The sequence below is a fragment of the Gopherus flavomarginatus genome, chromosome 10 (assembly GCF_025201925.1).
Source record: "Gopherus flavomarginatus isolate rGopFla2 chromosome 10, rGopFla2.mat.asm, whole genome shotgun sequence".
Lineage (NCBI taxonomy): Eukaryota > Metazoa > Chordata > Testudines > Testudinidae > Gopherus > Gopherus flavomarginatus.
Window position 1 is genome coordinate 69,221,780 of NC_066626.1, and position 15,934 is coordinate 69,237,713.

The 15,934-nt window shown below is 44.0% G+C and overlaps 1 protein-coding gene across 2 annotated transcripts in view; it reads left to right on the forward strand.

The window, feature by feature from the left end:
* Positions 1-15,934, forward strand: part of PARP14 (poly(ADP-ribose) polymerase family member 14) — a 101,759-nt gene that overhangs the window by 66,600 nt on the left and 19,225 nt on the right. The window contains exons 1-7 of one of the 2 annotated variants that reach the window (XM_050916913.1): positions 1,342-1,688; positions 4,945-5,084; positions 5,184-5,217; positions 8,583-8,831; positions 9,668-9,904; positions 11,139-13,429; positions 15,499-15,735. In XM_050916913.1, coding sequence (XP_050772870.1) covers positions 1,502-1,688; positions 4,945-5,084; positions 5,184-5,217; positions 8,583-8,831; positions 9,668-9,904; positions 11,139-13,429; positions 15,499-15,735 — 3,375 coding nt within the window. In that variant the 5' untranslated portion in view covers positions 1,342-1,501. Of the gene's footprint in view, positions 1-1,341; positions 1,689-4,944; positions 5,085-5,183; positions 5,218-8,582; positions 8,832-9,667; positions 9,905-11,138; positions 13,430-15,498; positions 15,736-15,934 lie in introns of those variants that run through there. The other variant, XM_050916914.1, reaches the window with a different exon arrangement.

Sequence of the window (15,934 nt, forward strand, 5' to 3'; positions counted from 1 at the left end):
CCACCACATTTAAAAATTACTTGCTTACAAAATCAGACATAAAAATACAAAAATGTCACAGCACATTAATACTGAAAAGCTGCTTACTTTCTCATTTTGACCATATAATTTTAAAATATATCAATTGGAATATAAATATTGTACTTACATTTCAGTGCATAGTATATGGAGCAGTATAAATAAGTAATTGTCTGTATGAAATGTTAGTTTGTGAGGATTTTGCTAGTGCTTTTTATATAGCTTGTTGTAAAATTAGGCAATTGTCTAGATGGGTTGATATACCCCCTGGAAGACCTCTGCCTACCGGCAGGGGTACACATACCCCTGGTTGAGAACCACTGGTTTAGGTCAGAGGATGAAGCAAGGTGGCTTTATATGACCTCTGTGTCCTCTCAAATTCTTGGCTGGGCTCCCACACTTCTAGTAGTTTCATACCTCACATTAGGGTGACCAGACACCAAGTGTGAAAAATCGGGATGGGGGTGGGGGGTAATAGGTGCCTATATAAGAAAAAAAAAAACCAAATTGGGATTGTCCCTATAAAATCGGGACATCAGGTCACCCTAACCCTACCTCACATGCATTTTCCACCAGAGGGCTGCTCTGAGCAAGATGCCTAGAAGTGCCAACTGTAAATAACAGCTTCATAAAGAGAAACATCTTTTCTCTATTATGAGAAGGAAGTGATGCAACTTTCTAGGGTGTGTATTGGAAATTCCCCTGTCCAGGGACCAGGCCTTGCACTGCAGAAGAATATAAAAGATGGACATGATCTACATCACTGCAGATTATCGAGTAACCAGCTATGTGTGTGGTATACTTATTCACTTTGCACTTTGTACAGTATTCCTCCGTGATTGGGCTGTTTTGTGTAAATAAGGCTACAAAAACAGTGGCAGGTAGGACTGCTCTGGCAAAGGGACACAACATGGGGAGATGGCTTTCCCTGTGCTCAGTGAGAAGCTGTATTTCTTTTCCACAATAAAGTTATATACACCAGCACCTCACTCTCTTTTGGCTGCACCATACTCTGAAGGTCATTTTGCTGCTTACACTGCACAATCCAAGCAGGTCTCCTCTGCTAAATAACACATTTTACTAGGACACCTGGGTGGGTGTGGATGGGGGGGGGGTGGCTGGTGGCTGGGGAAGGGAATGAGGGGTGCAGGGGAAGGGACTGCATGAAGAAAAGGGATAAGGCCAGGCAGGGTCCAGGGAACATGTGTTTACCCTGGGGCAGGAGCTTTAGGTGGCAGCGGGGAGGGTTACTGCCTGCAGAGGGACGGGTGAGGGCGGGAGCAGAGGGAGATTTGGCTTCCCTGGAGTGGGGGCTGCTGCTGTGTCAGCGCGAAGCAGGTTCGGTCACCAGCTCCGCCGTCCGCCATCCCAGCAGCCGGAGAAAAAGGAACTCTGGCAGCAGGGAGGAGACGTGCGGAGAAATGAAAGTGAAACTGGCCCTGCAAGGTGGAGAGCCGCCCAGGCTCCTCGGAAACAGCGGGTCATGGCCGGGGAGGCGAAGTGCCCCTTCCCGCTGCTGGTGGAGGGGGACTGGGGGGGCTCGGGGCTCCCCAAGCCCCTGAAGAAGAAACTCCTCTGCTACTTCCAGAGCGGGAAGAAATCTGGAGGGGGGGAGTGCGAGATCCGGGAGCGGCCCGGCCAGGTCCTGGTTTGCTTCGCCCAGGAGGACGGTAAGGGGGGGTGGGGGGACGTCGCTTTGCTTTGCATGTAGCGTGGGCAACAAATGTCTGATCGGAACATGTGTGTGTGTCAGCATCCTGCAGGGTCCAGGTGAGTGGGGGCCCGCGGGGCACAGGGCGAAAGAGTGTGTGTGTGTGTGTGTGTGTGTCAGCCAGGTCCGCTCCCTCGCCCCAGGGAGTGTCTCCCAAATTTGGCCCCTTCCACTTTTGTTCTGACCAAATTGTGCTCTAGATAGGCAGGGGCACCATTTCAACTGGGGGCAAATTTCCGCTGCGGTCTTAGGCCCCTGCAAGGTCTTGGTGTTTTGTTTTTTTTTTAAATGATAAAATGTAAAAATCAGTCTATTTTGGGAGCATGTGTTGTGAGGATTTCCTGCGTTTTTAAATAACAATTTACACAGGATTCTTCAGAAAAGCTGTAACAACTTTCCAGTACTGGAAATGCTTCAAGTTCTAGTTCTGTACTTTGTCAATTTCTCTAGTGAAATTTACCAATGCACAGAAAGCTACTGTCCTGTGTAGTGGCCTCATATAATCATCCTCACAGGTGTAGTTTATATCTGCCAATCCCTCATGGACATGCCTATAATTTCATCAGTTCATAGAGGCCTTGATTCAGCAAAATCTTCAACTTGTAAGCATGTGCTTGAGGCCTTTTGACTTCATTGGGGTTTGTTTAAGTACATGCTTAAGCTCCCATCCTAAATGGGCAAATAATATCCAGGCCTGTACATGTTCTTTCAAACTGTGGGTAACGGTATGTCTACACTGCACTTAAATATGCTTGGCTGGCCTGTGTCTGCTGACTCAGGCTTATGGGGAGCAGGCTGCAGGGCTATAAAACTGCAGTGTAAAGATCCAGGCATCTGTCTCACATTAATCTTCTCTTGATATTTCACTGGGAGATGAGAATCTGTGCCACTTAGACCTCTATGCTGTTCACATCACATCTGGTAGTGTTAGATCTTACAAGCTGGGTGGCACTGGGTATTTGGATGAAAGACCTCCATCTTGGAAAGCCGTATGACTTGGGAAGCAGTGCTGGTAATTCAGGTGGCGATGTTCTTCCTCGATAAGTGGTGTTCAGAGGTTGTTATGTGCTAGTATTTCTGCATTGTAGCTAGGGGTCCAGTGCTGTTAGAGATGCTGGGTATGGCCTTGCACTCTGTGCAGTCACATATGCCTGTGCAAAATGGGTGTGATGTTGCCACTTTGTACTGATTTTGCACAGTAGCGCACAAAATGAAAGTCAGTAGAGAACCAGCCCTGCTGTCCTTCAGATGGGATATAAAATGAGGTGATGAATTCTTGAGACTGTTAAAAATTCATTAGCATTTTTGCTAGAGTTAGGGGAGTGTTGCATTAATAGCAACACCAGCCCTGTGGTCCCTGACAAATGCCTCGGTGTAATTGCCTTCTCTTTAACTTAAATTTGCCTTGTTGATTAATTAAATAGGATAGTCTCCTCCTCTGTCCTTAAAGGGATATGATCAGCTCAAAATCTAGTGATTAAAAAAAAAAATACAACAGGTTACAGATAGTTTCAGGTATTACATGTACTTTTGAGTCCCCCTGCCAATTTTTGGCTTTTGCAATTTTTTATATTTTAAAAATATTTTCTTCTATTGATGAAATAGCCACAAGAATTGGGGAAACAGAGAAAATTACTATATACAAGGTGCTGCCAAATACACAGTTTAAATAAATTTATAAAAAGAGAACTCTTTTCTTTTTGTAATCTTAAGTGTTGTAAAAATAAGTTCAGATGGAGGCATTATTTTGTCAGCACACTGTTGTTTAGTGTTGCTCTGTGCTGTTAAACAGTTCCTGCATGCCACCCAGAAGTGGCTGCATTTCTGGACTGGGTGAAATACTTCTTCCATATATACAATACTTTACCAAGAGCCAGATGGAGCCTTTGCTCCTGCCCTGAATACGGGGCAGTATCTATGTGCTTTGCCCCAGAAGGAACCTTGGGAAGGATTTGTGACTCGGAGAATAGAGTACTTAAATTATTGCAGCCTTTTACAGGATGCAGCTTACTTCCTGCTTGTGTCAGCCCAGCTTTGTTGGTCATTATATCATGGGGTGGGGCCTTGAAGCTGATTCAGTCCCCACTCCCTGCCTTTCTCTACCATTCTCTGTCCACATGCTTATGTTTGAGGTCTGGGGGAGGGAGTATTGGTCCCTCAGAGCCATCTCTCCCAGCGCCGATCTCACGATGATCTGACCAGGCTGCACAGAGGTGTGGAAATAAACCTTACTCCCCTGAGTGGTCATGTTAGGGGCACTGACAGCCTTCCCCAAGCTCTGTAAAGCACTAAGTATGAAAGTGCTATATTGGTGTAATATCTTATTATTTATTACAGGCTTCTTCTCTTTAGAACATATTCCTGTAAACGATTGACTCATAGCTCCTGAATGGAAAAGCGGGTGTCATCTATATGTCTATTTTCCCCATCCCACACACGTTAGATTCAGTAGATCTCAGACCTCCTGATACAAGTAATGCTTTTTTTCTTTTAGTAATTTTTTTGTTGATTAAGGCCGTTCATTTCTCCGTATCACAAACATGCCAAATATGTATCGTTGATGCTGAGCAAGCCTTAAAATCAAAAACCAACAAAAAAACAAAAAATCCACTAGATGGAGCCAGTGGTTCAAAAATGGTATACCAGAAAGTAAACGTATTCAGGTTTCATGGCACAATCAGTATCTGGTATCCAGGATAAATTAATCCTCTCATACGTCTGGATTGACATCATGACATTTATGTTGGTATGCACAATGGAAAGTCTCTGTGACAGGTTCCCCTTCATAACGCAGGGACTAGGTCCACCTGATACTCTAATCTTGCAAACATTTATACTCATGCTAACTTTCTGCATACAAGTAGTCAGGGGTGCTGGGACAATTTGTACAACGGAGGTGCTGGGAGCCATTGAACCAAACTGTAAACCCTGTGTCTGAGGGAAACCACTTCAAACCAGCACCCCTAGTTAGGGTGACCAGATGAGGGGAAGAAAATATCGGGACACATAGTCGGGGGTGTGTGTGCCCGCAGAGCCAAAAAAAAAGGCCAGGTCCTGGCCCGGCTGAGAAAAAAACCCACAGTGCTTCTGGCGGATACTGGGACAAAACGAGAAGACGAGACGTGATACCCCGAGAATTCGATATAAGAGTGCCGCATAGACCTACAGATCATCTTTTCTACCAAGGTTAGAAGTTTTCTTTATTTGTATTTTAGTGAGGCAACGAGTTCTTGACAAAAAGACTCATGCGCTCGATTTGCCAGAGAAAGGAGGATTAAAACTGGTTGTCACCTGGCCTGAAACAACAGGTGCAACGGAAGAGGCTGTGTTTCAGGAAGAGCTGGATCCTGAACAGGTAAATAAATACAAACCAAACCCGCAGCATCCAGAACTTTGAAGCAATAGCAGGAGCATCAGGTCGTTGGTTTATATTCTACTGTCTTTTTTTTTGTAGGCTTCAGAGACAGCAGGCAAAGCTCAGGAGCAAGGTAAAGTGTTCTTCATAATATAGTATATAGAAGAACAATTTGGTTCTTGATAAAATGAAAATGTTCGTGCTAGAGGTAAAACTTTTTCACCATTGACCTGTACTTCTGTAGGGAGTTGTTCAGAACCATCTCTCTCTGGGTTTGGCTTCAAAAGCTGGTCAGAAAGACTGGCTGTGAAACAGGACTATCTGGGACGGGATCAGCAAGTGCCTATACCACAATTCTACTAAGAGTGCTCAAACTCTGAGACTTTATTATGATACTTTTCTCCTCCCTGTGCAGAAAAGACAACATCAGTCAAACTAAAGATGCTCTTGAAACTCATAATTTTCCATTCCTTTTTATGAACCTGTCTTCTTCAAGGTTTAAATAGCCGTGGTGTGTCCCTTAAATACCTTGGCTGTCACTGAAAATTCTAGGCATTACTAGGGAAAACACAACACCTGTCTGGTCAATGTACCAGATTATCGTACATCCAAAACTATCTTTCATATTCCATTGGTTTCAATGGGATGCCAATGGAAGAACAATAGCTGTGGAGGACAAGCATTGAAAGAGTTAAGCTTAGGTGAGGGATCTTTGTATACCTCTAGTTTAAAGATTCATGTACAGAACTATGGTGCTTGCAAGTATTTCCTGGTTCTATGACATAGTTACATTGATGCCCATGTATTCGGGTCAGGTTGTGTAGTCACATGTTGTGATACTAACTTGAAAAGACACAGTGGGCAGAATGCAGAACTACAAAGGGATAACTTCAAATGTTGTTATGAAAAATGATACATCTCATTAATACGTTAATGAGTTTACTTGGACCCCCTTCCCAGCAGTACTCTGGTAAACTTTCTCATTCAAAGTGTGGTCTAGAGCAGGGCTGGGCAAACTTTTTGGCCTGAGGGCCGCATCGGGCTTTGGAAATTGTATGGAGGGCTGGCTAGGGGAGCGGGCCTGGCCTGGCCCCCACCCCCTATCCGACCCCACTTCTCGCCCTCTGATGGCCCACCCCCAGGACTCCTGTCCCATCCAACCCCCCTTGTTCCCTCACAGCCCCCCGGGACCCCTGCCCCATCTACCCCACTTTCTCCCTGTCCCTGACCACCCCCAGAACCCCCACCCCTGACTGTCCCCCACCACCCCATCCAATCCACCCTCCTTCTTGACTGCCCCCCTGGACTCCTGCCCCCATTCAACCCTCCTGTTCTCCACCCTCTGACCACCCTGACCCCTATCCACACCCCCACCCCCTGACCACCACCCTGAACTCCCTTGCCCTTTATCCAACCCTCTCTGCCCCCTTACCACGCTGCCTGGAGCACTGGTGGCTGGTGATGCTACAGCCACGCATCGTGCAGCACAGAGCACTGGGTCAGGCCGGGCTCTGCAGCGGCACTGCCCCAGGAGCTCGCAGCCCCACTGCCCAGAGCATTGCACTGGTGGAGGGGCGGGCTAAGGCTGCAGGGGGAGGGGAACAGCAGGGGAGGGGCTGGGGGCTAACCTCCTGGAGCAGGAGCTCAGGGGACGGGCAGGAGGGTCCCATGGGCTGGGTGTGGCCCATGGGCTGTAGTTTGCCCACCTCTGGTCTAGAGAATAGTATCTCAGACAGCAAAACTAATCATCACCAGTGAAAAAGTAATGTTCCATCTTCAGGTTAAGGAAATTAGGCTAACCAGGAAATTCTTTTGTTGTTACAATTACTTTTATAGACATTTTTGATTTCTCAAAGTTTAACATCAATCCTATTTTAGACATTACAATAAACTATAGCAGTAAATAGCTGCCTCTATCTGAATGCTTCTTTTCTTAGCTTTTCCCTGCTTCTAACAATGGGTACTTAAATTCAGCATCTATATTGTATTAGTTCATGCTAGAAGTGGGCCCCCCAAATAACCCCAAATATTAAAAACCTCCAAACTTTGGATCTGCAGCCATGTTTTGTATCTTAAGCCCATCTTCAGTTTATGCTTACGTGTGCTTACTCCTGGGGGAATTCCGAGCCACTGCGCATGTGCAGAATGTATTTCTTTGCTATCCTGCAGAAAAATGACTTTCTGACAGGGAAGCCGCAAGAGCGGTCATGCAACCCTCTCCAGCAGAATGTTTCAGGTGCCCAGGACAGCCAACAGAGAGGTAAATCACAGTAGGGCAGGAGGCAGGACTGGGGAATACCCAGCTGGTGGCTGCTACCTTGTGCCAGCCTCAGTTGCTAGTCACAGCTGGGCTGGGAGGACAGGACTTCCTCTTCCCCTGAGCGGCATCCGGGTCCGGGTTGACTCACCCCTAGATTTCTCCCCCTGCTGCAGGAAGTTCTGTAAACTCCCCTCATGCCCCTCCCCATCGCTCCTCAGCTGCAGGGAGAAGGATCCCTGTACAGGGAGCTGCTCCCCCATCCGCCCAACCCCGTGCATCCAGACCCCCTCATACCCCGACCCTCCTGCTGAGCCTCACCCCTCGCACTCAGAACTCCCCCAGTGAGCTCCACTCCGCCTTCAGCTGGACCACCCCGATGAGCCACGTGCATCTGGATCCCCACCCCCTACCAAGCCCCAACCAGCTGCACCTGGATCCCCACCCCACTGAGCCCCATGCAACAGTCCCATTACTGTTGCACCCAGAACCCACAACAAGCCCCTGTGCATCCAGATCCCTCCTACACACGGATTTCCCACTGAACTGCCCACACCCAGATTGCCCCACACAGATTCCTCCCAACCCATACCTGGATCGCCTCACATTAAGTTCCTCCACAGTTGGATCCTGCCTTGCTGAGCCTGCCTGCCCACACAAAGGGGCAGGGTCCTGGGGTGTTTCTGGGGCAGGTTAGATCCTTGCACTGTGTCAGAGTTGGGTGCAGCCTCACCGCTGAGCCTGTGTCCTGGGGGAGAGTTGCACAGAGATCTCCCATCTCTGTGCAGCCAGTGGCCTATGCTCCACAATGCCATGCTAAAGCCTCCACATTTATTTATCAAATAAAATTTGCAGAATTTTAAAATATTGTGCACAGAATTTTATTTTTTTTGGTGCAGAGTGCTCTCGGGAGTAGTATGCTTTGGACATTTTATCAGATGTGGTGGATGAGGCTCTATTCCTGTAGATAATTTTCCTGTAGATAGGTCTGACAACCCTTTGATGTTTTACAGTATCCAGTAACTTAAGCGAAGCTTTTGCCCCCATAATCATTTACTTTTTCCAGAAGAGAAAGCAGGAGCCCTTTTAAGAGGAAGAGATGAAAGTTTTAAAAAATTAAAAACATTAGACAGTAAAATAATATTGAGTTTGCCCTAATATATTTACCCCATGAAATGTATTGAGTGTGTACAGCTGTGTAACCCAGTGACATCCTTTTATTTGTACTTCTGTCAAACTAGATGTACAGCACGTCTTGCGAAGAGTGGATCTTTCAGTGCAGAATAGTGCACCCTGTGTGGAGAATATTCAAGAACACCCCCAAACGACTTCATCTCTACTTGTGCTTGAAAATATAGAGGAGTCTGTCACAGAATGCATGTTAATTATGCTGTTGGAGACTATCAGTGGCTTATCGGGAGACAACGACTTCAGCATGGAAATGATACCTGAAATAAATGCTGCTGTAGTTACCTTTATCAAAAGTATAGGTAAGACAGAATCTATACTGCCTGTAATTTTTATGTGTAGTTTTAAAAGGTGGCTACCACCTAATGCATTAAGAATGGCCATAAAAGAAATGTGAATAGTAAATTGGGATCTAAATTGACTACAATCACTCATGAAAAAGACCGGGGAACCATTGTGGACATATCCCAGAAAACATCTTCTCCATGTGCACCTATTATCAAAAAGGCAACCAGAGTGTGAAGATGTAGAAAGATTTTGAGAGAAAATAATATTGAAAATATTATCATGCCAACTTCATAAATTGATGGTGCAGGCACATTTGGAGTGCTGTGTTTCATTCTGGTCATTTCATCTCGGAACAGATATAACAGAAATAAGAGTGGATGGAGTCCAGAGATGGGCTGAAAATATGAGCAGTATGGAAACACTTCCATATAACAAGAGATTAAAAAGATTAGAACTACTTATCTTGCAGAAGAGATTAATAGGAGACATGTCAGAGAAATACAATAATGAATAGTATTGAGAAAGTAAATTGCGTGTTCCTATTTTACCTTTATGATAACACAAGAACAAAAGGACAGCCAATGACATTGGAAAACAATTACTTTAAAACTAAGGACTAGAAATAATAATTAAAAAATAAATAAATACCTTATTACACAATTGGCCTTTGAAATTCATTGTCACAAACACCATGGTATTTACACTAGGAAACTTGCCCAGTGCTGAAAATGGTTTCATTCCAGGTGTAAACAGAACCAAACCACACTCAGTATCATTGCAGAAATCATAGCTGAGCCCTAAGAATGATACAATAAAGAATGTTTCACGAATGCCTTTTTTCTGATTGCAGACACCATGGAATTTTTGGACCTATGTGCCCAAAACAACAGAATGAAAAACTTAAAAATTACTGCCAGGCTTCTTGAATTGACACAAAGCATCAAGGCTGAAAACATACCATCTGATGTCCCTAAAGATTATATAACCATCTACTTTGAAAGTCCAAAGAATGGAGGTGGCCCAGTATTAAACGTTAAACATTTCCATGAGGAGAAGTCAGCTATCATTACTTTTTGTGATCACAAAGGTAATACTGTTTCACTTTCAGTACGTCTTTTCGTTAGAAAATGAACATGATATTCTTAGAAAATGGTTAACCAGCTTGGTGTCTGAAAGTAAATGGCTACACTACTAATAAGAGACCCAGGTCGGGTTTGGTGTCATAAAAGTAAAGTGCTTAGGCCCTGTTCCAAGGTTCTGAGTTCTTTCCAGAAGGTGTTGTGCAACCTCTACTCAACATTGGCCTCAATGTGACTTGCAGGTTTTCAGCATCTCAGAACTTGACCCAACGAAAGTTCATATCTAAATAAGAATTAAGTAGAATCTCATGGTTTGATTCACTAGAAATACCCATGTGTATTTGTTGCCTGTTCAGGGTTCCAGAACCTGTGTTATCTTTATATAACCTTTAATATCTCTGTTATGCATGGATTGATGACTCTTGGATGTTATTTTTTAATATAAACACATCTATGGTTTTTCACCGTAGTTTTATTATATGTGACGATAGGGAAAGCAGGTTCTTTAAACCACTTTGAGCTGTGATCTGTTTGGATTTCATACGCTAAGCAGGGACAAATTTCTTCTGCATCTGGACAGGATATGTCTAAGTGGTGATGATTCAGTAGGTTGCAATGTTTCCTTTGAATCGGCATGAAACCAATGCCCCATCCTAGTGTTAGGGTCACCTCCAATAAATAACTCCCTGTAGTCAGAGTCCCAAGGTTTCCAGAATAATTTTGTTTGACTTTTAGTTGAAGACCTCTGGTAAGTGACTTATTTTTGTCTAACATGCTAAACGATTGCTTAAGAAGTTTCAGTATGTTAGATTTTGATGTATAACCTGGCTCATGGTAATGACACTTTTTGTACTCTCATCAATCACATTTTCCTTTGCATTGCCTATATCCCATTTAAAATTGCAGGAAAGTGCCCCAAAATTGACGTAACTTTCTGGTTGAGCAGTGGACCAAGAATTCTTTTGATAAAGTTTAGAATAAGAAATATTTGCTTCTCCTTTTGATATGGCACCCTTCCATGCCCATCTCTCAATAAGGCCTCATAGTAAAGCATAACTGTGAAGTTAAACGATGCCCAGGTGTACTGAATGAAACAAACAGAAAACAGACCCCTGAAAATAGTGTTTTGGAAGCCAAAAAACACAGAAATAGACACATGAGACAAATTATTATTCTATTTAATAGTGTTTCAGGCTGATTTTTTAAATTTTATTGAAGTTCTTTGTATATTTTAATTTTTAGATCTGAACACTGTCTTGGGAAAGCAGCATTCCCTTGATCAAACACCAATTTCTGTACATCCGTACTACAGTTCTTTGGGTACAGCTCTTTATGGAAAGAAGAGACCACTAATAAAGATGCCAGAACCAATAAGAATCCCAGTGGATCCTTACATCTTGCAGTTTTTACAGAGCCATGATAGACTAATCCAAGAAATAAACCTGGAAATGGAAAATTGCCATTGTGAGCTAAAATGGCCCCAAGCCAAATGTACATACCCAGAAATTACATTGTGTCCTTCAGCAACTTTGTCTAAACAGAGAAGGTCAATGATTAAGTTGATTAGGACTTGGAAAGAGGATGTTTCCACTGAGTTCTCTTGTGTCATGTCAAAGTACAAGGCTAGTAAGTGTAAAGTAAATGCAGTGGTTTGGGAAGCCGTACAAAACAGATTTGAGAAGGACCATGTTTTGACTATACCTGACATTTCTAAGGAAATAGTTATCGTAGCAGGTGACATGTTGGCTGTGGAGGACGTGGAGAAAGAACTGAAAGAACATATGGAAAATTCTGTGAGAGAAACAGAAAGGGAAAAGCAAAATATAGAAATAACTATGTCAGTTCCCCCAGGAAAGTATGCAATTTTGCACAATGCTGGGCTAGAGGAGAATATTTTCAAGGAGTATCCATGCTTGAAGATCTCTTATGATGCTGCAAAGAAGGCAATTGGCCTATGTGGAGTAGCTGCAGAAGTTTATAAAGTCAAAAGTGACATACTGGAAAAGGTGCCGAACATGGCACAGAAGTCAATTACTATTCAGCCTCAGATTTTCCAGTTCCTACAGCACATTGATAATGAAACTCTGTCACAGAGCTTATTTGTGACAAATCAAGTCAATGCCTTTTATCAGCTTGAGAATGATACTGTACTGCTGGTAGGAGACTCTCCTAAAGTTCTCTTAGAAGCAGAAGAACTAATGAAGACAGAATTAGACTATAAATGCATTCCTCTGGAAGACCGAGAAGTCATCAAAAAGAGAGAATGGAGGGAACTCACTAGCAACTTGTACAAGACATATAATGCATCCCAGGAAATGCTAATAATGGATGACCTACTCCCTCTTGAAAGAGATCAGAAAGTAGTTATTGCTGGTTATTCTAGAGCTGTATCAGAAGCTTATCAAAAGCTTTCTGAGTTTGTAGACAGAAACACACAGGTGCAAAAATTAATTCCAGTTCAGTCTGTGGCAGTTGTACAGTTCATAGAGAAGGAAAAATCCCACGTTTGTCATGAATTGAGAAAGAAAGATGTGACAATTAATTTTGGCACACAGACTTCACGTAAAAGTATTTCCCTGAGTGGACCAAAGGTAGAAGTGTTGAAGGGCATCCACCTGATTGAACAAATTCTGTCTTCACTATATTCTACAAATGTGTTAATTGATAAACCGGGAGCCAAAGCATTTTTCAGAGACAAAGAACGCTCGTATGTTAGTGAGGTAAAGCATCAATTTAACTGTCTGATCAGGCTACAAGAAGATGGAGAAGAACAAAGAGAAGGTGGTGAAACTGGTAGTGATACGACAAAACAGCTCTGCTATAAAATGATCCTGCAAGATGGAGTTGTAGTAGCAGTTTATAAAGGGAATTTATGCACTCATCCAGCTGACGTTGTGGTGAATGCATCAAATGAGGACTTAAAGCATATTGGTGGCCTTGCTGAGGCTCTTTTAAAAGCTGCAGGGCCTGAACTACAAACAGAATGTGATCGTATTGTGCGGAAACGAGGCGCTTTGCAGCCCGGCCGTGCTGTTATTACAGATGCAGGGAACCTCCCATGTAAACAGGTGATTCATGCTGTTGGGCCCAGGTGGAGGGATCACGAACCAGAAACGTGCGTTCGCCTGTTAAAAAGAGCAATAAAAGAAAGCCTACACCTGGCTGAAACGTACAATCATCATTCCATAGCCATCCCTGCTATCAGCTCTGGGATATTTGGATTCCCGTTAAAACTGTGTGCACAGTCAATTGCAAAATCCATCAAAGAAACCTTGGAAGATATTCCAGGGGAAAGCTGCCTGAAGGAGATTCATCTTGTGGACTTTGCAGAAAAAACAGTTCAGGTTCTCACAGATGCCTTGAAAGAAGTATTCACAGAGAAATCACCCCAACACAGTTTATTGCCTCAGTCCAAAACGGGCCACCAGCCCAGAGAAAGTCGAGGTGCTCAGAACAGAAAGGGTCTCCAGATGGTAATAACGGATGAAGGTCTTAGTGTCATACTGGAGAAGAGAGACATTCAGGAGGCTACAGTAGGTGTTTTAATTTATCAGATATTACCCAGTTTCATGTAAAGATTTTTCTCAAAGTTAACTGGGAAATGAGAAGATACTAGGTTAACTTGATTTCTAAAATGAGTAGTCTGTAATGAAACACACATGGTGTGTTAATTACATCAATAAATGGGAGAGGGACCCAAGCCACAAAGTTTACATCTAGGTCTGAATTTCAAACATTCAGAAGTTCGAGGGTTTTTGGCACTGTGGTTTTGGTTCAGCTAACTAAAACCAATTGCAAACTGCCCCATCTAGGGGTTCCAAACCCCAGTTTTCCCCCAACTACCACAAATTCAGGATGTTTCAATCTAAATTGAGTGTGATTTGTGGTCCACCTCTAGAGTCAACATACAAAATAATTGGCTTTTTCAACAAACTGTATTGAAGTTAAATGGGTTAACATTGTTATTCATAGTGCTCCAAGCTGATAGAAGGGAATCCAGGCCATGAGGTGCCATCCTCTCTGGTCTTGCTACTGTACAAGGGGTGTCCTGAGAGTTTCCTTCCCTTCTGCCTCCACTGGGGAAGGCCATGGTGCTGAGTCTGAGTTATACAACTTGCAGGAGTATTGAAAGAGCAAGACCAGAAGCGGCTGCTTAATTTGCTTTTGCTGAAGGCTGGATCAGTAGGTTGGAAACCTGAACTAACTGCACTTTGGTTTTCACACTCTCTGCTTATCCACAGCTCAGCTGATGCATTTCAGACTGGTTTATCTGGAGTGTCTTTGTGTAGCCCAGTGTGACTCCTTATTATACCCTTAGTGTTTGTTTGTTTGTTTTTTTATATTAGTGGCTCCAAGTGCAGCTCAGTAGTCTGTACATCTTAACAGCCCCTGATTTTTCTTTTTAAGTAAACATCCCCTCTCTGACTCACCGCAGCCAGTTGTGGGGCTCCTTCATAAAGTGTGGTCCTATTGCACTGGCTATTGGCTGCTCTCTTTGAAAGCTTTATATCTGTAAGTTTTATTGCAGTGGCAGCCCTATCTAACCCAATAACTCCATTAAAAATTACTCCGTATTTAATGTTAAAGGGGAACTACAAAACAAAAAATTGTGGGTTTTGCTCTTTACTGTCTTTATGATGCAAACAGACTGCCTCAGTTTCTACCACCCAGGTTTTATATCTGGGATATTGCTTTTCTGAGAAGTAGCATCCTGTCCCATCTCAGTTGTGGGGAGGGAGAAGAGCCCCAAGGTCACAGCTGTATGTGACATGAGAGTCCTAACTCATGGGTAAGGCTATGGTTTGGTCATGGAGGTCGTGGAAGCCATGGAATCTGTGACTTCTGCAGTCCTCCAGGACTTCAGCCAGCCACCACAGGAGCTCCTCAGCTGCCATGGACAGGTCTCCACTGGTGCAGGGGATCCCTGCAGCTTCCCTGCCTGGAGGGGGGAATCCCCCAGAGCTCCCCAGTCCCCAGGATTCCCCGCAGCTCCCCAGGCACCACAGGCATGGGTCCCTCCTGCCTCCCAGCCACTGGGCAAGAGCAGGGGCCGCAGCTCCCAACCACAGCAGGGCAGGGTGCTGGACTCTCCTCCCTCCCCATTTTGTCATGGACATTTGTAGTAAAAGTCCGGGACAGGTCATGGCTTCCATGGATTTTTGTTTATTGCCCATGACCGCTCCGTGCCTTTTACTAAAAATGTCCATGACAAAATCGCAGCCTTACTCATGGGTGTTAAGTTACTCAAGGGCATAAGTGTTTTGGCCTAAATTTGCTTCAGTTTCATTTTGGTGCAGCTGTTTCTTCTGTTGGTGCTGCTGGGAAACTGCCCTGGGAAGGAGAAGCTGCACAACAGAAACTCTTCCAGAGGAATTTAGAAAATGCTGCAGGGAATGTCAAGCAGCAAAATGCAGGATTCCTGTACTCCCATGGTGGATTGACACCTCTATATACCTAGTATGCAGAGCTTTTGCAGAGAACCTCATATCTGTGTTAACACATTACCTCTTGCCGCATGTGTGACGTACACAGTCTAATGGTGCTGGTAAACACTTCCATTTAAGATCCTGTTTGAAATATTTTTGTTTTGTTTTTCTTTCAGACGGACGTGATCGTCAGCAGTGTTGGCATGGATCTGCGGCTTGGTGTAGGTCCACTTTCTCAAAGTTTGCTGCAGAAGGCTGGACCAACACTCCAGCTAGAGTTCAATGAAGAAAGCCAAAGAGAAGTTCCTGCTCAAGGGTCTGTGTTCCAAACAAGTGGATGTAATCTGGCCTGCAGCTTTCTGTTCCATGCCATTGTTCCTGTATGGGATCAAGGAAGAGGCACGGCCATGACGGTAACAGTCTTTATAAATTTTCTTCAGGGCATTAATTTTGTTTGAAGGTGCTGCTCATTTAACATGAAAATGGATTTAATGGGGATCCTGTATTGAAGTTACATAGTAATGAGCAGGGAGTATCAGCTCCATTTATTTCAGTTTGAATGACCTCAAGGTGTGTGATGCATGCTGAATAATGAGGGGTGAGTTTTTTAGG